General features: G+C 43.5%; 1 protein-coding gene across 1 annotated transcript in view; it reads left to right on the forward strand.

The window, feature by feature from the left end:
- LOC112217380 (opsin-5-like) overlaps positions 1 to 16,467 on the forward strand; it is a 66,939-nt gene extending 50,472 nt beyond the window's left edge. The window contains exons 3-4 of the mRNA XM_024377609.2: positions 518 to 843; positions 15,278 to 16,467. Coding sequence (XP_024233377.1) covers positions 518 to 843; positions 15,278 to 15,676 — 725 coding nt within the window. The 3' untranslated portion in view covers positions 15,677 to 16,467. The remainder of the gene's footprint in view (positions 1 to 517; positions 844 to 15,277) is intronic.
- Positions 16,468 to 17,774: the final 1,307 nt, after the last annotated feature.

A 17,774-nucleotide genomic window follows, 5' to 3' on the forward strand; every position in this document is an offset into this window, starting at 1 on the left:
ATTACATATTTCTTGAGGTAGGAATATCGCAAAAATATGATAAATGGCTCATTTGAGAGAAGACACTCTCCCACGTTATGACATCGGCCAGTATTAAAATCTGACATGTATGATAGACGTTAGTGTAGAGAGTGTAGTGAGAGCGGCTTTATCGCAATGCTACATCATACCAGTCAATTGTCTGCATGCTTGAATGGCAATACGTCAGATACACATGCAAACATGAAATGACCCAGGGAATTAAAAGAACATCACTCTGAGTTTAACAAAAACAATATAGCATTCAAAATGGGTGAATCTTTCCTTTAAGGATAAGGGAGCCTGTCGTTACGGGGCTATAGCTTTCCTCACCTGTACACTCCTCTCTACCTCTAGTACAGGTAGTAAGTTCCAGCATGACACTGTCATGATGGTGATCAATGTTATCTGGCTCAGGTTAAAATTAGGTTTCGTCTAGGATTAGGCTCGGAGTAAGGGTTAGGGCTAGTGTTAGGCTTATACTCTACCTCTCCACCAGGCAACAAGTTCCAGCGTCGGACCATCACCATGGTGATCAGTTTGATCTGGCTGTACTCTGGGCTGTGGGCTGTGTTCCCTCTCTTGGGCTGGGGCGGCTACGGACCGGAGCCCTTCGGAGTGGCCTGCTCTGTGGACTGGGCAAGCTACCAAGACTCCCTGAACCACTCTACCTTCATCATGTCTCTGTCTATCTTCTGTACCTTCATCCCCTGTCTCGTCATCCTCTTCTCCTATTCCGGCATAGCCTGGAAACTCCACAAGGCATACCAGTCCATCCAGAATGGAAGCTTCAACTACGGACACATCGAGAGGAAAGTCACTCTGGTGAGTATGCAAGGTTTATCTGTTGACTGTTTATGAACCATTTACCGATGTTTCTTTAGAGCTGGAATCAGCATTTGTTTTTGTTTTGTTGATAAAATGGAGGAGAGGAGCGTTCGGCAGCGTGGTAATAAAAATGTGAAAAATATTTGCTAAATAAATAAGGAAATAGTAACACAATAAAATAATAATAATGAGGCTATATACAGTGCCTTGCGAAAGTATTCGGCCCCCTTGAACTTTGCGACCTTTTGCCACATTTCAGGCTTCAAACATAAAGATATAAAACCGTATTTTTTGTGAAGAATCAGCAACAAGTGGGACACAATCATGAAGTGGAACGACATTTATTGGATATTTCAAACTTTTTAACAAATCAAAAACTGAAAAATTGGGCGTGCAAAATTATTCAGCCCCCTTAAGTTAATACTTTGTAGCGCCACCTTTTGCTGCGATTACAGCTGTAAGTCGCTTGGGGTATGTCTCTATCAGTTTTGCACATCGAGAGACTGACATTTTTTCCCATTCCTCCTTGCAAAACAGCTCGAGCTCAGTGAGGTTGGATGGAGAGCATTTGTGAACAGCAGTTTTCAGTTCTTTCCACAGATTCTCGATTGGATTCAGGTCTGGACTTTGACTTGGCCATTCTAACACCTGGATATGTTTATTTTTGAACCATTCCATTGTAGATTTTGCTTTATGTTTTGGATCATTGTCTTGTTGGAAGACAAATCTCCGTCCCAGTCTCAGGTCTTTTGCAGACTCCATCAGGTTTTCTTCCAGAATGGTCCTGTATTTGGCTCCATCCATCTTCCCATCAATTTTAACCATCTTCCCTGTCCCTGCTGAAGAAAAGCAGGCCCAAACCATGATGCTGCCACCACCATGTTTGACAGTGGGGATGGTTGTTCAGGGTGATGAGCTGTGTTGCTTTTACGCCAAACATAACGTTTTGCATTGTTGCCAAAAAGTTACATTTTGGTTTCATCTGATGTTTGGTGTGTCTCCCAGGTGGCTTGTGGCAAACTTTAAACAACACTTTTTATGGATATCTTTAAGAAATGGCTTTCTTCTTGCCACTCTTCCATAAAGGCCAGATTTGTGCAATATACGACTGATTGTTGTCCTATGGACAGAGTCTCCCACCTCAGCTGTAGATCTCTGCAGTTCATCCAGAGTGATCATAGGCCTCTTGGCTGCATCTCTGATCAGTCTTCTCCTTGTATGAGCTGAAAGTTTAGAGGGACGGCAAGGTCTTGGTAGATTTGCAGTGGTCTGATACTCCTTCCATTTCAATATTATCGCTTGCACAGTGCTCCTTCATGATGCTCTCTGCGCTTTTAACGGACCTCTGAGACTATCACAGTGCAGGTGCATTTATACGGAGACTTGATTACACACAGGTGGATTGTATTTATCATCATTAGTCATTTAGGTCAACATTGGATCATTCAGAGATCCTCACTGAACTTCTGGAGAGAGTTTGCTGCACTGAAAGTAAAGGGGCTGAATAATTTTGCACGCCCAATTTTTCAGTTTTTGATTTGTTAAAAAAGTTTGAAATATCCAATAAATGTCGTTCCACTTCATGATTGTGTCCCACTTTTTGTTGATTCTTCACAAAAAAATACAGTTTTATATCTTTATGTTTGAAGCCTGAAATGTGGCAAAAGGTCGCAAAGTTCAAGGGGGCCGAATACTTTCGCAAGGCACTGTACAAGGATTAGCAGTACCAAGTCAATGTGCAGTGGCACGAGGTAGTTGAGGTATTGAGGTAATACAGTATGTACAGGTAGGTACGGGTAAAAGAGACTAGGCAATCAGGATATATAATAAACAGAGTAGCAGCAGCATATATGGAGTGTGTGTGTGTGGTATAGTGCATTTGAAAAGTACTTAAACCTCAACTTTTTCTTCATTAAAGTTAAGTTACAGCCTTATTCTAAATTGGATTAAAAAAAGAAATCCTCAGCAATCTACACACAATACCACATAATGACAAAGTGAAAACAGGTTTTCACACCCAGACAAAAGGAACATCTATGCGAGAATGCTTTTCATTGACTACAGCTCAGTATTCAACACCATAGAGAGTAAACACCTCCCTCTGTAACTGGATCTTGGACTTCCTGACGGGCCACCCCCAGGTGGTAAGGATAGGTAACAACACATCCAACACACTGATCCTCAACACGGGGGCCTCTCAGAGGTGCGTGCTCAGGACCCTCCTTTACTCCCTGTTCACTCATAACTGCACGGCCAGGCATGACTCCAACACCATCATTAAGTTTGCCGATAACACAACAGTGGTAGGCCTGATCACCGACAACAACCAGACAGCTTATAGGGAGGAGGTCAGAGACCTAGACGTGTGGTGCCAGGACAACAAACTCTCCCCCAAAACGATCAAAACAAAGGAGATGATTGTGGACTACAGGAAAAGGAGGACCAAGCACACCCCCATTCTCATCGACGGGGCTGTAGAGGAGCAGATTGAGAGCTTCAAGTTCCTTGGCGTCCACATCACCAACAACCTAACATAGTCCAAGCACACAAGACAGTTGTGAACAAGGCACGACAAAACCTATTCCCTCTCAGGAGACTGGACAAATTTGGCATGTGTCCTCAGATCCTCAAAAGCTTTTATAGCTGCACCATCGAGAGCATTCTGACTGGTTGCATCACCACCTGGTATGGCACTACAGAGGGTAGAGGTCCTGCCATCCAGGACCTCTATACCAGGCGATGTCAGAGGAAGGCCCTAAAAATGGTCAAAGACTCCAGCCACACTTGTCATAGACTGTTCTCTCTGGTGCTGCACGGCAAGCGGTACCGGAGCGCCAAGTAAATTACTATTTGCATCTAACCCAGACTATTTGCATTGCCCCCACCCGCCCCCTATTCTACACTGCTGCTACTCTCTGTGATTATCTATGCATAGTCACTTTAATAACTCTACCTACATGTACATATTACCTCAATTACCTCGACTAACCGGTACCCCCACACATGGACCCCTGTATATGGCCTCGCTATTGTTATTTTACTGCTGCTCTTTAATTATTTATTTTTATTTCTTACCTTTTTTATGTATTTTCTTAAAACTGCATTGTTGGTTAAGGGCTTGTAATTAAGCATTTCACTGTAAAGTCTACACCTGTTGTATTCGGCACATGTGACAATTTGATTTGATTTGAAATCAAGATTGAACTCTTTGGCCTGAATGCCAAGCGTCACGTCGAGAGGAAACCTGGCACCATCCCTATGGTGATGCATGGTGGTGGGAGCATCATGCTGTGGGGATGTTTTTCAGAGGCAGGGACTGCGAGACTAGCCAGAATCGACGGAAAGATGAACGGAGCAAAGTACAGAGAGAGCCTAGATGAAAACCTGCTTCAGAGTGCTCAGGACCTCAGACTGGGGCAAAAGTTCACCTTCCAACAGGACAATGACCCTAAGCTCACAGCCAAGACAACACAGGAGTGGCTTCGGGACAAGTCTCTGAAGGTCCTTGAGTGGCCCAGCCAGAGTCCAGACTTGAACCCAAATCAAATCGAATCACATTTTATTGGTCACATACACATGGTTAGCAGATGCAGTCTGTCAAACAAGAAAGGAACTAATATTAGCTATGAAGGCTGCAAGAGAACAAGGTGACATAGCATATCTGAGGTATGACAAACTAATTGTTCACTTTCCCTCCCAAGGAGTTAGGAGGAGCGGTAGACACAAGTAATTCCAGCCCCCCCCACACCCCCACACACACACACACACACACACACACACACACACACACACTGACTGAGTATCTCTCTCTCATATTCCAACTGCTGATTCATGTTTGAACATATAAATACTGTAAATCTACCAAAGAAATGTCTGTTAATTACTCACTTCAATATATGCAGTTTAAGGAACACAATTCATGAAATATGCTGTCTAGTGCAGTCAAACAATATTCATGTATTGGCAATATCAGAGACTCAGGACTGAGGATGCTGAGATCTCTATACATGGATACAATTTGTTCAGGAGGGGCAGAAATAGATATGGGGGTGGAGTTGCAGTTTACATCCAGAGTCATATTCCAGCAAAACAACGTAAGGACTTAATGTTGAATGGATTAGAGGCGCTATGGGTACAGGTGCATTGACCACATTTGAAACCTATACTAGGTGGTTGCTGCTATAGGCCACTTAGTGCTGATGTGAAATATCTTGATGGAATTTGCAAAATGTTGGATAAGGTATCTGATGAAAATAGGGAAATATATTTGTTGGGAGATATGAATATTGATTTTTGGAGCATAAACTGTCCAATGAGAAAGAAACGTATTTCTGTTGTCAATGTATGTAACCTGACCCAAGTTGTGACATTACCAACCAGAACGTTCACTAATAGGTCCGGTATTACATCATCAGCTTTTATCGATCACATTGTTACTAACATGGCTGAACATTGTTCTAAAGCTGTATCAGTGGCAGTAGGTTGCAGTGATCATAACTTGGTTGCACTCACTAGGAAAACTAAAATACCAAAGGCTGGCCCTAAAGTAATCTATCGAAGGTCCTACAGAGGGTTCAATCAGAACTCACTCACTAGGAAAACTAAAATACCAAAGGCTGGCCCTAAAGTAATCTATTGAAGGTCCTACAGAGGGTTCAATCAGCACTCACTCACTAGGAAAACTAAAATACCAAAGGCTGGCCCTAAAGTAATCTATCGAAGGTCCTACAGAGGGTTCAATCAGAACTCACTCACTAGGAAAACTAAAATACCAAAGGCTGGCCCTAAAGTAATCAATCGAAGGTCCTACAGAGGGTTCAATCAGCACTCACTCACTAGGAAAACTAAAATACCAAAGGCTGGCCCTAAAGTAATCTATCGAAGGTCCTACAGAGGGTTCAATCAGAACTCACTCACTAGGAAAACTAAAATACCAAAGGCTGGCCCTAAAGTAATCAATCGAAGGTCCTACAGAGGGTTCAATCAGCACTCACTCACTAGGAAAACTAAAATACCAAAGGCTGGCCCTAAAGTAATCAATCGAAGGTCCTATGGAGGGCTCAATCAGGACTCATTTGTGGATGAGATTAAGAATGTGCAATGGTTAGAAGTGTGTAGCAAGGGTGATCCTAAAATGTCACTAAGTTTGTTTATGAAATGATTTATGAGTATAGCTGATAAGCATGCCCCTTTGAGAAAATGCACTGTGAGGTCAAACGGTGCCCCATGGATTGATGATGAGCTGAGAAATGTAATGATTCAACGTTATGATGCCAAAAAAGTAGCAGATAAATCTGGCACTTTGTTTGGTAAGCAAAATGATTGTAAATGAAGAAATCTTGAGACCAAGCTAAAAAAAGAAAAGAAGAAGTGATTCTATCAGCACAAAACTGATGAAGAAAAGGGTGATGGGAAAAAGCTGTGGAGAACGTTGAACACTACCATGGGTAGGAATTTGAACATGTCCGCCTTTTTTGTTGAATCAGATGACATTTTTATTACAAAACCACAATACATCACAAGCTACTTTAATGAATACTTTACAGGCAAAGTGGACAAATTGAGGAATGCTATGATTCTAACTGATGGCTCCCTGTCATATACACTAAAATATTGTATCATGAAGGAAATGCAAAGCATGTTTGAATTTCACCAAGTAGAAAGGGAAGAGGTAGAAAGGATGCTGTTGTCTCTTTTGTCACCTGGTATAAATCATCTTGACGCCAAATTGCTAACAGTTAATGCTAACCAAATATCTACCCTAATCTCTCATAGTTGTAATAAGTACTTGATGTATGTGGTGTGCCCAGAAGTCTGGAAAGAGTCCAAGGTTATTCCACTACCTAAGGATAAAAAATCTGCCTTCACTGGTCCTTATAGTCGTCCTATAAGCTTGCCGACTGTGTTAAGTAAATTATTGGAAAAATTGTGTCTGTACAAATCAAGGATTATTTCTCATGTAAAGGTCTGATAACAGGTTTCCAGCATGTGTACAAAGAAGGGCATTCTACAAGATGATTGGTTAAAGAGTATGGACGACAGGAAGTTAGTTAGTGCAGTGTTGCTAGATTTCAGTGCTGCTTTTGATGCATTTGATCATGAACTGTTACTAGGTAAACTCAAATGTTATGGTTTTAAATCTGCAGCTCTATCCTGGATGGAAAGCTATCTATCCAGGAGAAGGCAAAAAGTGTTCTTTAATGGTAGCTTTTCAAACAGTAAAGATATACACTGTGGTGTTCCTCAAGGAAGTTTCCTAGGCCCCCTGCTGTACTCTATCTTTACTAATGATTTACCTTCAGTAATGAACAAAGCAAGAGTGGTCATTTATGCTGATGACTCTACAAAGTATAGCGCAGCATCAGAACGTACTGAGCAGTGAACTAATAATGGTGTCTGAGTGGGTTGAGCATTTCTAAAACTAAATGTATTGTATTTGGTTGAAGATATATGCTTGCTGAAGATCCCAAATTTAATTTGTCGATGAGTAGACTGCATGTAGAGCAAGTGAAAAAAAACGAAACTACTAGGCGTCATGTTGGACTCAGCTTTATCATGGTCAGAACACATAGATAATATTGTTATTGAGATGGGTAAGGGAATTCCTGTTACAAGAAAGTGTTCAGAGTATGTAACATCTAGCACACTGAATCAGGTGATTCCATCCTTGGTCCTATCACACTTAGAGTACTGTCCAGTTATATGGTCAATCCCTGGTCCTATCACACTTAGAGTACTGTCCAGTTATATGGTCAATCCCTGGTCCTATCACACTTAGAGTACTGTCTGGTTATATGGTCAATCCCTGGTCCTATCACACTTAGAGTACTGTCCAGTTATATGGTCAATCCCTGGTCCTATCACACTTAGAGTACTGTCCAGTTATATGGTCAATCCCTGGTCCTATCACACTTAGAGTACTGTCCAGTTATATGGTCAATCCCTGGTCCTATCACACTTAGAGTACTGTCTGGTTATATGGTCAATCCCTGGTCCTATCACACTTAGAGTACTGTCTGGTTATATGGTCATCTGCAGCGAAAGAAAGATATAAAAAAAGCTCAAAACAGGGCAGTCAGATTATCTCTTCATTGCTCTAACCGTATGAATATTATTCAAATGCATCAGAATCTCTCATGGCTTCACGTTAAAAACAAATTACTATCCAGTCTTCTGATTTTCTTTAGGAATGTTATATATTTTTTTTAAAACAGTATTTTTCAGTCCAGTTAGTACATACTAGCAACACGCATAACCAACAAACCAGACAGGCAAATTCAGGGCAGCTAAGACAACCCAAGCCAAGGACAAATTGCCTTAAATCTACAGTTTTATATGGAGCCATAGCTGAATGGAACTCTTTACAAATCCATATTTCTCAGGCAAAAAGTAAATCCACCTAATTCCATAAAAGAACACCTAATGCGATAGACCATATGACTGGACAGGAAATAGAAAGCATCAACTGAATGTTTAATGTGTTTCCTGCCAGGTATTTTAATTATCTGTATTGTCTACTTGTTGAATGTTTGTGAAGTCTTGATTGTGGTTGTATTTAATGTCTTGTTAATTGGTGTTGGACCCTAGGAAGATTAGCTAGCATTACAGCGTTAGCTAATGGGGATCCTAATAAAAATTACAAAATTACAAATTACTACTGTTGTGTCATCTGCAAACTTGATGATTGAGTTGTAGGCGTTTCATGGCCACGCAGTTGTGGGTGAACAGGGAGTACAGGAGGGGGCTGAGCACACACCCTGGTGGGGCCCCAGTGTTGAGGGTCACTGAAGTGGAGATGTTGTTTTCTACCTTCATCACCTGGGGGCGGCTTGTCAGACAGTCCAGGACCCAATTGCAGAAGGCGGGGTTGAGTCCCAGGGCCTCCAGCTTGATGATGAGCTTGGAGGGTACTATGGTGTTGAATGCTGAGCTGTAGTTAATGAACAGCATTCTTACATAGGTATACCTTTTGTCCAGATGAGATAGGGCAGTGTGCAGTGTGATGGCGATTGCATCGGCTGTGGACCTGTTGGGTTGGTATACAAAGTGGGTCTAGGGTGGCCCATAAGGTGGAGGTGATATGATCCTTGACTAGTCTCTCAAAGCACTTCATGATGACAGAAGTGAGTGCTACGGGGCGGAAGTCATTTAGTTCAGTTATCTTTGCCTTCTTGGGTACAGGAACAATGGTAGCCATCTTGAAGCATGTGGGGACAACAGACTGGGATAGGGAGTGATTGAATATGTCTGTAAACACACCAGCCAGCTGGTCTGCGTATGATCTGAAGGCAAGGCTAGGGATGCCGTCTGGGCCTGCAGTCTTGCGAGGGTTAACACGTTATTATGTTTTGCTCACGTCAGCCACGGAGACGTGAGCAAAGTCAAATCAAATCAAATGTATATAGCCCTTCGTACATCAGCTGATATCTCAAAGGGCTGTACAGAAACCCAGCCTAAAACCCCAAACAGCAAGCAATGCAGGTGTAGAAGCACGGTGGCTAGGAAAAACTCCCTAGAAAGGCCAAAACCTAGGAAGAAACCTAGAGAGGAACCAGGCTATGTGGGGTGGCCAGTCCTCTTCTGGCTGTGCCGGGTGGAGATTATAACAGAACATGGCCAAGATGTTCAAATGTTCATAAATGACCAGCATGGTCAAATAATAATAAGGCAGAACAGTTGAAACTGGAGCAGCAGCACGGCCAGGTGGACTGGGGACAGCAAGGAGTCATCATGTCAGTCCTGGGGCATGGTCCTAGGGCTCAGGTCCTCCGAGAGAGAGAAAGAAAGAGAGAAGGGGAGAATTAGAGAACGCACACTTAGATTCACACAGGACACCGAATAGGACAGGAGAAGTACTCCAGATATAACAAACTGACCCTAGCCCCCCGACACATAAACTACTGCAGCATAAAAACTGGAGGCTGAGACAGGAGGGGTCAGGAGACACTGTGGCCCCATCCGAGGACACCCCCGGACAGGGCCAAACAGGAAGGATATAACCCCACCCACTTTGCCAAAGCACAGCCCCCACACCACTAGAGGGATATCTTCAACCACCAACCTACCATCCCGAGACAAGGCTGAGTGTTACGGATACAAGTATCCTGTGTGTGTATCCTGTGTGTGTGTGTTTCTTTTCTCTCCTTCTCCCCTCACAGGTGAAAATCATCACTCCCCAATCAGTCACCAATCATCAATCAGAAGACACACCTCCTGTTTCCTACCCAATCACCGTTCCTTTCCCTTTGTTTAAAAACCCTGTCAGTTGTTGCTGTGGAGCTCAATCTCTCTGTAAATGCCATGTCTGTAGGTCTCTCTGTTTCACTCTCTTTATGTATTGACTTCTCTTTTGTTTGAGCACCTCCATATCACTTTGTCCTCACCTGTGAGTATTGTTTTGGTTATGGTGTTTCTTTGCTGGTGGGAAAAGGGGGAACCAAGACAAGTCGCCCATGGGCATACACTACCTGTAGGTAAACTTTGTTAAATACACTAGTTAGAACTGGGCGGACCACCCACTATTTTTGGTTAGTTAGTTGTTGTTAAAGTAGGCTAGTCTAGCTTAGGGGTGTTTTTGAATACTTATGGTTTCTTTCCTTGGGTCCAGCTCAGCCCCTTTTCCTGCTCCCCCCCATTACCGTGTGTTTTCCAATAAACCCTGAGTTTGACGGTAGATTACAGTAGTCGTGGTTATTTCGTTCACACTTCTACTTTGTCACTATTATAAATTGCATGAGTTATGTTATGGGTCTCATTACCACCCCCTAGACTGTCGGGCCAAAAGGGATTCGTAACACTGAGTATAGCCCACAAAGATCTCCGCCATGGCACAACCCAAGGGGGGGCGCCAACCCAGACAGGATAGTCCTTGTTAGCTGACCTCAATGGTCGCATGGTATTATCCTCAAAGAGGACAAAGGTGTTTAGTTTGTCTGGAAGCGTGACGTTGGTGTCCGTGACTTGGCTTTTTTTCATTTTTTTAGTCCGTGATCTCCTGTAGACCCTGCCACATACGTCTCTTGTCTGAGCTGTTGAATTGCGACTCAACCCTGTCCCTGTATAGGCAATTTGCTTGTTTTATTGCCTTGCGGAGTTAATAACTACACTCTTTATATTCAGCCATATTCCCAGACCTCTCCATGGTTAAATGTGATGGTTTGCACTTTCAATTTTGCGCGAATGCCGCCATCCATCCACGGTTTCTGGTTAGAGTAGGTTTTAATAGTCACAGTGGGTACAATATCTCCAATGCACTTCTTTATAAACTTACTCACTGAGTCAGCGTATAAGTCGCTGTTTTGATCACACTGACTGGAATATGTTTCTGGTCAGCCTCATAGAACAATCTTGAAACTTGACTTCCGATTGGTCAGAACAGCATCCTGTTTGAGTTTCTGCCTATAAGACGTAGGAGCAAGATGGTGTCATGGTCGGATTTGCCGAAGGGAGGGCGGGGGAGAGCTTTGTATGCATCTCGGAAGATAGAGTTGTGTATTACCCTTGCTTGTAGTACAATCAATATGCTGATAGAATTTAGGGAGCCTTGTTCTCAAATTTGCTTTGTTAAAATCCCAAGCTACAATAAATGCAGCCTCAGGATATATGGTTTCCAGTTTATATAGAGTCCAGTAAAGTTTCTTGAGGGCTGTCTTGGTGTCTGCTTGAGAGGGAATGTACACACCTGTGACTATAACTGATGAGAATTCTCTGTAGGTAAAATGGTCTGCATTTGATTGTATGTAATTCTAGGTCAGGTGAGCAGAAGGACTTGAGTTACGGTATGTTATGATTACAACATGAGTTGTTAATCATGAAGCATTCACCCCCACCCATCCTTTTCCCAGAGAGGTGTTTATCTCTGTCGGCGCGATGCATGGAGAATCACAGTGGTTGAACCGATTCTGACAAATCCCGAGAGAGCCATGTTTCCGTGACACAGAATGTTACAATCTCTGGAAGCCAACCCTTGCTCGAATTTCGTCTAGCTTGTTGTCAAGAAACTGGACATTGGCGAGTAGTATACTCGGGAGCGGTGGACAATGTACGGAGCCTGACCAGGAGGCTGCTCCGTCTGCCCCTGCTGCGGCGCTGTTTTGGGTTGACTACTGGGATTAGATCCATTGTCCTGGGTGGTGGTCTGAACAGAGGATCCGCTTCTGGAAAGTCATATTCCTGGTCATAATGTTGATAAGTTGACGTTGCTCATACATCCAATAGTTCTTCCCGGCCGTATGTAATAAGACTTAAGATTTCCAGGGGTAACAATGTAAGAAACAATACATTAAATAAACTAAATGCTGCATAGTTTTCTAAGAACTCGAAGCGAGGCGACCATCTCTGTTGGCGCAATCTTCAGAAGTCTTATGGCTCGGGGATAGAAGCTGTTCAGGATCTTTTTGGTCCCAGAATTGGGAACAGTCTACTTTGATGGCTGTAGTCTTTAACAATTTTTATGGCCTATTATCATGGTGTTACATCTGCTCCTGCCACGCCCTCTACTGCTCATCCTGTGCCTCCTTGACCTGCCGCCACTCCCCCAGTACTCTCCCTCTGTGTGATTGGAGACAGGTGTGCTGGAGTCAAAGCAGATCCCCACCAGCTGCAACCTGTTCCATAATGAAGACCTCTACAAATACTCAACTTTGCCAGATCGTAATCTCTACTCTGTCAGTCTATGCTTCTAGCCATTTGTTACTGTTAGATCCTGTTGTGCATGTTTTCCTTGCCTGACGCTGGTTTCCTCTCCGCTACAGTTCCATCCACTCTGACTCTAGTCTCCAGTTCCACGTCTCGTCATCCTGCTACTGTCCTGGATTCCCCACTCTACTACTCCCTTGGATTCTCCTCCGGACCTGCTTACCCTGTCCCTCCAATCTCAGCCTCCTCACCTGGTTTCCTGCAACCCACCTGAGCTTCCCCTGGCCTGCACTCCATCTTCCCCCCGTGTTTCAATAAATACTTTGGTTACTTCATCCCAGTCTGCTTATGGGTTCCCCTGTTCCACTCCGCATAACCTTTCTATCGCACATGCAGTGATGTCCAAACAGGCTGACCATCATATCTACAACAACAGATTGCACTGTTCAGTGAAGATAATTGCCTTGTTATTGTAAAACTGCCTCCCTCCTTACATTCTCTTTTCATTTTGCTAATTTAGCAGACACTCTTACCCAGAGGAACTTACACTAGTGAGTGCATACATTTTCATACTGGTCCCCCGTGGGAATTATACCCACAACCCTAACATTTCTAGCTCCATGCTCTACCAACTGAGCCACACAGGACCACTTCTGTTGCTCCTAGATGTAATTACCAAGCTACATGTGATTTGAGATGGGAAATGTTTCTGTCACCAATGCAAACAATGGCTTATCTCTAGGAAGTGTTTGTTTATGATAAATTGAACCTGTGACATCTGTAGTTTATATTCAGGTCCATAGCTCACACAGTGCTACACAAGCCTCCAAGACAAACACTGTTGTGCAGAGCTGCTTCCGGTGTATAGAACAGTTTACTATTCTTATGGACATCAATGCTAGTTGTCACATTCTTTTGGACATTTTACATCCCCTTAAAACAAGGTTACTGTTGAGAAAAAAACATTTTAAAAAACATACCATTTCCCATTTAGACTTTTTGTCCCCCAAAAATATAATGCTTTATAATAAAGCATTCCATGCATCTATATTCACATTTGCGTAGTGGTATACAGTTGAGCAGAGGCGTTTTTAGGATTTACACACATGAGGAAATGTTGTTAGCAAGGTCTGCAAAAAAATAAAAGTGCCTTTTACATCACATTCGACGTCATTGACATGATAGCAGACATTAGAGGAATATTTTCTAATACCACATAAATGACAAGGGGCTAATCTGACAGTGACAAACTGAAAGCTATAAAAACGACCTGGTCTTAAATACAAATAATAGCCCAGGCCATTAAAGAGACGCACAGATTGTACAATATTAGGAGAAATATATATACTGCATATTATACAGTAGGCTACTAAAACTTTCCAGTGGCAATGATTCACCCAATGATGATCACTGATGATGGCTGGCGCGCTCGTGCCAATAGCCTATCTCAAGATAAGACACTTTGAAAAACAGTGCTGTCTGCTCAGAATCGCTCAAAAGTTGAGAAACAATTGTTAGCTGCTACAGACAGATTAGTCTTCTTTTCAGCAGTAGGCATTTGCTATCCAAACTACATTTTTCTAGTGGTTGTATTTAGAAATTAGAAATCCATCCTTCTATGGATTATGTCTATGGCCACAACGCAACAAGCTGTTCTATATTTGGCATTCCTGCTGCTCAAATAGCTTAACTTTGTTTGTTACGAGGAATTAATTATTAACAAAACAAGTCTAATAAATTGTCATCGTTTTGGAAGATAATAACCAGGTAAAACTCTGTTTTACACGTATTCCTCTTTGGGTCTTTTAGACATTGGGCTCAAGCAAAGCTCATGAGTGACAGTGACTAAAGTGTGGAAGACTTTTGTGGATATTTAAGAAATGCTTTAGTCCTGTCAAATCCGGCTTCCTCAGGCTTAAGATGTTTGACAAGGCTGTAAACATAGTCTATATAGATTAATGTCTTTCCTCTCCTTCCCTCTCCCCTCATCCTCTCCTCCTCCTCTCCTCTCATCCTCTCCTCCTCCTCACCTCCTCTCCTTCCCCTCTCCTCTCCTCCTCTCCTCTCCTTCCTCCTCTCCTCTCCTTCCTCCCTCCTCTCCTTCCTCCCTCCTCTCCTTCCTCCCTCTCCTCCTTCCTCCCTCTCCTCTCCTCCTCTCCTTCCCCCCTCTCCTCCCTTCCTCCCTCCCTCCTCTTCCTCCCTCCCTCCCTCCTCCTCCTCTCCTTTCCTCTCCTCCTCTCCTCCTCTCCTTCCCCTCCTCTCCTCTCCTCTCCTTCCCCTCCTCTCCTCTCCTCCTCTCCTTCCCCTCCTCTCCTCCTCCTCTCCTTCCATCTCCTTCCCCTCTATTCTCCTCCTCCTCACCTCCTCTCCTCTCATCCTCTTCTCCTCCTCACCTCCTCCTCTCCTTCCCCTCTCCTCTCCTCATCCTCTCATCCTCTCCTCCTCCTCACTCCCTCTCCTTCCCTCTCCTTCTCCTCTCCTCCTCCTCTCCTCTCATCCTCTCCTCCTCACCTCCTCCTCTCCTTCCCCTCTCTTCTCCTCCTCCTCACCTCCTCTCCTTCCCCTCTCCTCCTCTCATCCTCTCTTCACCCTCTCCTCCTCCTCTCCTTCCCCTCTCCTCTCTTCATCCTCTCTTCATCCTCTCCTCTCATCCTCTCCTCCTCCTCTCCTTCCCCTCTCTTCTCCTCCTCCTCACCTCCTATCCTTCCCCTCTCTTCTCCTCCTCCTCTCATCCTCTCTTCCTCCTCTCCTTCCTCCTCTCCTTCCCCTCTCCTCCTCCCCCTCTCCTCCCCAGATGGCGGTGTTGATCAGCTCAGGGTTCATCGTGGCTTGGTCTCCCTACGTGGTGCTCAGCTTTTGGTATATGTTCCAGGGGAAGGCCAGTCTGGCCCCGCTGGTCTCCCTGCTGCCCTGCCTGTTCGCTAAGGGCTCCACGGCCTACAACCCTTTTATCTACTACATCTTCAGACGCTCCTTTAGACGCCAGCTCATCCAGCTTCGGGGGCTGATCTGCTGCTCTGCCCAGCCAGACACACCTTCGAGTGGGGAGACGGGAGAGGAGGGCAGACAGACTTTGAGGTCTGACCTACGACAGAGTCTCCCGGAAGAGAAGAGTGGTGCTCCTCTGGTAGGGGAGTTGGGAACTGCGGTGCTGGAGATACAGTCTGAGAATGAGTTGACAAGCTCCTGTTAATACTGTGTGTGTGTGTGTGTGTGCATGCACGTGTGTGCGTCTGTTACAGGGTTACAAATGGATGTGGTGTGAGTTATTTAGCTGTGTTTCTTCACTGTCATTCTATATTGGACACACTTATAGATCAAACCCTGGTCCTCACCACATCGCTAGCAAAGGTAACATTTTACTTTAAGCCAACAGACATAATGCATTATGATGCAGTCATAAAGAATTGTAAAACGTATCATAAGCATGTCCTGGCTAAATACCAGCTGCAGAGACTGTTGGATGAATGCTGCCTAGGCACATCACATATTATACTGTATTTATCATAATAAGGCATTATAAGGGCTCATACGTGTTTATAAAACGTTGTAAAGCATTGTGTTTGTCAACGTTTGCTTGTAAAGTTCACTATTGTTAAATGTTGTTGTGAGGTACTGTAGCATTGAACTTAACCTTCACTATGGCCATACTTCTGGTACCTTACTTTGTTTTCAGAGTTTTTGTTGGATAGTGCAGCATTGTAGCTATTATGTGGTCATTTTGACCATCCCCATGCCTACAGTGTTCTGTGTGTCTGTCCCCACTCAGGAACCATCAGGATAGTAGAGCAAATCTGGCACCCTATTCCCTACATCCTCCACCATCTTTTATTCAGAGCCCTATGTAGCTAACATTACTCCTACACGACTCTGGTTGTAAACTATTTCAGGATTAGAGGGAATAGTGTGCCATTTTGGAGGCTGCTGGAAACTTCAGGAAGTGATTTCTATTCCCAGGTGACTCACATTCTGACCTTGTTTGTATGCCCGCTAATGACTGTAACAGTGATGCTACTCTGAGGAAATTAAACAGCTTTAGAAAATGTGAAAGTAGTGAAGGTGCTCTGTAGTTTTGTATCGGTCTTTATTTCGTTTCTCGCTGTTTCTCTCCCTTCCCACCGCTGTTCGGAAAAGGCTCTTTGAACTACATCACTTTCTGTTCAAAATAAAAAACACTTCATAGTTAGTTAATAACACAGTGGAAATAAAGCAACCACATAAACCTCCCAGCCAATGAGGCGCTACACTCCATGTAGGCGGGTAGACACACACACACTAGAACATACTACAACATGTGTGGGATGGTTATTTTCTCCATCTGCAAAGACATAATGAAAGTAAAGGGGTTGCTGATCCCCCGACATAGAAATCAATACCTGCAGGTTGATTCACAGCTATACGTCCCCCCATTAGTCTGTCTTTGATGTAATCTGTCTGATGTAAGTTCTTCACCATCACCAAAACCACTGGGCAGTGTGATTATTGTGAGATTTGGGAAAGGGGCCAATCACCTGCATTGATAAGGTTTCACAACCAACAGGTTCTTTAAGGTCAGTGGTCTTTGGAGAAAAGTCAGTTGATTACAGTTTTATAGACTGATAAGCTGTAGACCAGTAACATTACCATGTCTGTTTGTTGAATGCAGAGGTTGGTATACAGATTAATACTGGAACACTACAACAGCCTTCTTGCTCAGGCTTGATATTCAATTATGCTTATTAGCTTGTAATCAGGTATACATTCCTTCCACATTTCGATGCTGTACTGTGGCTGGCCCTGTGCTCCAACCTCTCTGGGAGTTGGGATAAAGGAAAATGACAAATTGATTTCTTTTGGACAATAAGGTAATAATGTTCTATACAAGGATAATCTGATTCGCTTAAAGACAACTAACCTATGGCAAAGTAATGAAATCCTAACAGTATTTGCAAAAGTCTGTTACTCTTTCATAGTTGGCAGGAACATTGTCTAACCACATTTGGTGGTATTACTTTATTTGGCTTGGTATCACCCATGTAGATCTGAGTTTGGGTTCACTCACACGTTGTGGGGAAGTACACTGCCCATGACATGAAGCCCAAACATCTCTCTGATGTCTCTGCCTCTGATGGATCACGAAAGATAACACTAAAGTGGTCAAACTTATTTCCATGTTTTTATTCTGGTTTTTATTGTGGTCCTAGAGCTGGAAGAGCAATGGAAGAGCACTTTACTGCCATCTCAGAATGACAGAAATTCCATTTAATGTGCATGATGTCAAAACTTCTCAACCTCCTGGTAACTCTGTATCA

The sequence above is a fragment of the Oncorhynchus tshawytscha genome, linkage group LG18 (genome assembly GCF_018296145.1).
Source record: "Oncorhynchus tshawytscha isolate Ot180627B linkage group LG18, Otsh_v2.0, whole genome shotgun sequence".
NCBI classification, from domain to species: domain Eukaryota; kingdom Metazoa; phylum Chordata; class Actinopteri; order Salmoniformes; family Salmonidae; genus Oncorhynchus; species Oncorhynchus tshawytscha.